Source organism: Atta cephalotes (assembly GCF_000143395.1).
Source record: "Atta cephalotes unplaced genomic scaffold scaffold00076, whole genome shotgun sequence".
NCBI classification, from domain to species: domain Eukaryota; kingdom Metazoa; phylum Arthropoda; class Insecta; order Hymenoptera; family Formicidae; genus Atta; species Atta cephalotes.
Window position 1 is genome coordinate 181,926 of NW_012130140.1, and position 5,104 is coordinate 187,029.

The 5,104-nt window shown below is 32.5% G+C and overlaps 1 protein-coding gene across 3 annotated transcripts; it reads right to left on the reverse strand.

Moving 5' to 3' along the window:
• Positions 1–2,098: 2,098 nt before the first annotated feature.
• Positions 2,099–5,104, reverse strand: LOC105624345 (hippocampus abundant transcript 1 protein-like). 3 transcript variants are annotated; one of them, XM_012205704.1, is made up of 7 exons: positions 4,970–5,104; positions 4,385–4,786; positions 4,021–4,242; positions 3,249–3,532; positions 2,839–3,127; positions 2,447–2,603; positions 2,099–2,205 (listed from the first exon to the last, which is right to left on the reverse strand). In XM_012205704.1, the coding sequence occupies exons 1-7, from the start codon at positions 5,102–5,104 to the stop codon at positions 2,099–2,101; spliced, it is 1,596 nt and encodes a 531-aa protein (XP_012061094.1). The 3 variants fall into 3 exon arrangements, with proteins under 3 accessions (XP_012061094.1, XP_012061093.1, XP_012061092.1); XM_012205703.1 differs by having other exon boundaries at positions 2,818–3,127; XM_012205702.1 differs by having other exon boundaries at positions 2,099–2,228; positions 2,443–2,603; positions 2,809–3,127.

Consider the following 5,104-nt stretch of genomic DNA (forward strand, 5'->3'; position numbering starts at 1 on the left):
GAGTATATATATATATATATATATATAGTTTAATATTTTATATCGCATAAATGTGAAATTTGCACAAGTGATACTTTTATCTTAAAAATAATTACTTTTTATTAATGCATTCATCGTACATTATACATATACATTACTTAACTCGTGATCGAGTCAAGACTTATTCTATGTTTTATTCTTAATATTATAATATTCCTGCTTGTTTTGTATATTTATAATACAATTGCATATATTTGCTTCAGTGTACGAGAGCGAGTTCGTAAGTAACTCTAAGGAAATACAAACAGAAACTATAGAACCGTAATTGCACTGTATACACCTGCTCACGATTTCTACTTCGTTCTGTAATACTTTACTGTAATACAGCTATGTTCTAGAAAACGCACGTAATTTCAATATATTCGACAAAGATTATAAGCCATATCGACTGAAACCTTTAATATCTTGTTTTGTTTTAAACAGCCTTATGTAAAAAAGGAGTTAATATTAAATATGTATAAAATACATATTTATTACTTTTATTTATAAAACGATTCAGTATTAATATCATCCAATAAATATCCATCAAATAATTGATGTAGCTTCGAATTTTTTCCCGAAAGATAATCACAAACGTGTGCAAATATCAAAATTTATGAAATTAATTTGTGGTAAGGACGCGTTGCACATTATTGTTATTATTTTTCGACTATTTTGCATTTGTCATTAATCACTCTTTGACTTTTATCGAGATTAATTGAATTTAAGAGCATAATGACTTTAAGATCCAATTCAATACAATAACTAAAAAAAAAAAGAAAAAAAATAACTTCTCGTTTCCTACAAGTTAGTTTAAAATGGTTGTATTGTTTGTGTAAACACAAAAATATTGGTATTTTACATAATCATACTAATAATAACACAAATTAAAGATAAATCGCATCAAAAAAATAATCAAAATTTTATATGTATATAAATGAATACTACTGTATTAAAACATTCTCCTAAGTTTTGATATTTTTGTAAAATAGAAGCAAAATATATATACAAGATTCTATTCTATTATAAAACTTTTTTTTCTCATTTTAACATCAATGTGATTCCGATTATAACACACATAATTTAAGAGAACTATTGATTCTCAATTAATAATTTAATATTTCATTTTACTCATAGTGTTAATGTCTACCATTGTCTTTAAATGACAAACTATCACTTTGTATAACTTGTTTCTAGCATTGAGGCCTTTCTCGTTATATTTATAGTTTCTATGAATTAAAATAAATAGTTTGTGCATAAAGAAACAAGTCGCATGATCTATAAACATTAGATAAATTATGACATTCAAGAATGATAAGTAATAATTACTATATCATACCTGTACAAAAAGAAAATACGATTTAAAGAATTTGCATCCTTTTCAATTGTCAATTAATGCTGCTTTTGTATACAAAAATTATGCTTACAAGGAATGTGTAAAAGCTATTTCTAGTGCTACGAATGTACGGAGATGCAAAAATATGTTGCACAATTTACATTAGCACTTGATATAAAATGTGATAATATAAATTAGTAACAAAAGAAAAGGATACGACATCAAAGTAAAGGATCAAATATTCATAAGATAACTCTAGTAAAATACAGGTTTTCAGTTTTCATTGATGTATCATTTTGTGCCGTTGGCGAGCTGCATAAAGAGTCATTGATTTTACTTCGCATAAAATTGTTACATCTGATTGAATAGTCGGCGCAAGAATCTTGAAAAGGAAGATCTAATTTAACGTTGTTACGTTTTTTGCAACATAACACACTTGTAGTTACACGATTATACTTGACTCTGAGATCAACCCACGGTATTATCGCACAAGCACTGCTTGTGCAAATTGTTTGTCACAACCTAAACATTAAGTTCCATCGATAAGTCCTAAAATCAAGCTTAGTTACTGTCTTAAACAAATAGTATAATACAATATAGACAACTCTATTACAGTCGCTGATCAAATCAGGTGCATTTCATAGTAACGACCTCTTCACTTCTGATTAATGGTGAAGTTTTACCGCTTGGCTAAAGTATTCTCGTCGTGTACTATATGGCTCGTCTTACATTTTTTAATAGACATTATAGCGCGGCGGAGTTACAATTGTCGACTAGTGGTGATAGCGGACCGATTTTTCCTCTTCCACTTCCTACTCGGTCTGCCTCATATTGAACGTCCAAGGACAAACCTAAAATAATAAGCACTTTGAGCCTTACATTGTTCAATTAAATAAGTAAAACATGGTATTTGTAAAACTTGCTGCATGTATCTCACGACTTTTGTAAGTAAAACTTTTTCGCATAAATCTTATTATGCTCATATTGCTCATTCAAGTCCATAGAGATTATAATTAAAACAATTTTTTTCGATGAATCCCATCACCATAAACATATTTGGCATTTTAGCATATTTGACAACCTGTAACGTACATTTCTGATATGCGTATTTACCGGAGGGCCTCCGGGAAGTGGATGGGTGATGCAACGATCCTGTTGACATTGTATTTGATTCAGGAATAAATGCGGCTACTAATAGCGCGCAGATCACAAGTAACGCACCAAATACGAACGGCGGCCCTGGTACAAGCTGGAAATATAATTTAACAAACATTTGATTTTTTTTTATTAAAAATCAACATATATAATAATATATTTTGTCTAAATATATTTTGTCTACAATTTATTAAACATATTGATTCTTTTTTTTAATATTAAAGATATTACTTTTCAATAAATAACTTTAATGCTACACGTATAAAACTTACTGAACAGATAGGCTAACAACAATAAACTATGCTTACCTGCAGATATAATGTATGTACCTGAGGCATTATGTCAAGATGTGTACTAGTTCCCGTTCTGTTGTTTTCGTCTACAAACGACGGTTTCAAAGGGAGATTTGGTGTGTCGTCGTTAAGATCAACATGAAAAAGGTAGAATATGACACCGAACATAGCAGGTCCAAGTCCATTGCAGAGACCACGCATCCCAGTTACCATACCTTGCACTAATCCTTGTTTATCAGCATCAGAATGCATGGATACGAATGCGGAAATCGCGGGGTACGTAATGCTTGATACAGAAGCAAGTACTCCAGCAGCCCACATCATCCTTGAAACAATTAACGTTAACCTTGATAAGGCTATTTCCATTAAATTTTAATTATTATTGAAATTTTAATGCATAATTAATAGAGTAATATTGTTATGATGCAAATGAAGAAGTGATTTACCATGTTTGTGAGCCGAATCCATACCACATAAGCTGTAACATTTCAAATAACAGACCGAGCATTATAGTATGTTTGCTGCCGAGTGTTCTCATTAAGGGTCCTAATACAATCTGCGCTCCCACACTCAAGATGCCCACCACGGCGATAAATATTGCTACCATGAGATTAGAGAAACCCATAGCCAATTTTAAGTAAACGAATATACAACTATATTGTCCTGCTTCAGGGAGGTAACTCAGGAACACAGTAACACACAGCATTAAAATAGTATGGTCTTTTCCAACCTGCAAAGTAAATTTAAAATAACTATATATTTATAGATTTCTTTTTTATACTATATATATATATATATATATATATATATATATGTACATGTTTAAAGTACATTACTGTACGATGCAGAAACTTGGACAATTACCGACAAATACAAGAAAAAAGTGAGAACCGGAATGGGTGCGATGAGAAGATCCATTTCAAGAAGAAACAAGGAATGAGATGGTAAGAGATTAAATAGGAATAGAAGGTACTATTTCCTAGGATATCGAAAGTAAACAACTGATATGGCATGGTCATATACAATGAATGAAAGACACAAGCTTGAGAAGGAAGAGAGGAAGACCTAGACTGGAGTGGCAAAAATCAATCCATAAATCAATGAGTGAAAAAATGCCAACATCGGAGGACTGCGGGGATCGAAGGATGGAAGCGTCGGGTCGGACAACGTAGAAAAACATTCTAGATCCACTTATAGATAAATGTACATGTACTTTACCTTTCCAAGAGCAGCAAATGGATCAGCTTGCTCCCATGATATAGGTGCTGGTGGACGTGTTTTTTCAGGCAAACTTTCAGGTACAGCCACTAATATGAAAAACACATCCAAGACTGCGATAGCAGTTGCTAATGCTACGGCAAGATTTTCTCCATAAGTCTTCATAATATAAGCACCCAAAGCTGGACTTATTACCATACTTGCAGCAAAAGTTGCTGACACCTGAGGGATAAGCAAAATAAAATTTATTTAATAAAAGTTAGATAACCAGTGATTGTGTCAAATTATTTTTATTATAAAATAAAACTTTAGTCCTCAAAATGCAAATATTGTCATTCTAATCACAAAAATAATATACACGTACCAAACCATACGCTAGTGATCTTTGATTTTCTTCAGTTACATCCGCAACGTATGCAAACACCACTGAGAATGTGCAAGCGAATACGCCACTGATAGAAATCATGGCAAAAAACCACCATGTATTAATGCTCATTAGGGGAATTGGTGCGCATGTGAAGGCCACTGTGATAAGTAAAAAAAATTTTCGACCCCATACGTCAGAGAGAGCACCAATCAGTGGCGCAGAAAGAAAAGACAAGATTCCTTTGATTCCTATTATCAAGCCATTCATCAGGAACGTATGATCCGGAAATGTTTCATTCAGTACCCTAATAATAGGCATGGTTAATAGTCCCCATGCGAAGAATTCCAAAAATATTACAACCAATGCATGATAGACGCTCGCTTCGCCAACACCAGAACTCTGAAAAAAAAAAAAGATATAACAACATATTACAAGATAATTTTTAATACGAGCATGTAAATTACAGAATAATTTTTAATGTAAAAGTGTACAAATCGCAGGATAGAAAATAAATTTCGATAACTAAATGTAGTCTTCTGCATATACCACAAGTGACAGACTTGTAATATTTTAGCAGCTGACCTTGAGGTGTCTGTAGCATTGTTGAACGAATGTAGGGGGAGATGTAAGTTTGGCTGTGGCATGATCTTGATTGTTATGTATTTCAGAACAGGTCGGGCCCAAGCCCTCTGTTCCACTGCTTGCCCCAGGGGGCAT

Coding starts and splice junctions, on each gene's coding strand:
- LOC105624345 (XM_012205702.1), bottom strand. CDS start 5,104: ATGCCCCCTGGGGCAAGCAGTGGAACAGAGGGCTTGGGCCCGACCTGT. Junction 4,787..4,969: donor AATGCTACAGACACCTCAAG/GTCAGCTGCTAA, acceptor TTTTTTTTTCAG/AGTTCTGGTGTTGGCGAAGC. Junction 3,533..4,020: donor CATTTGCTGCTCTTGGAAAG/GTAAAGTACATG, acceptor TTTACTTTGCAG/GTTGGAAAAGACCATACTAT.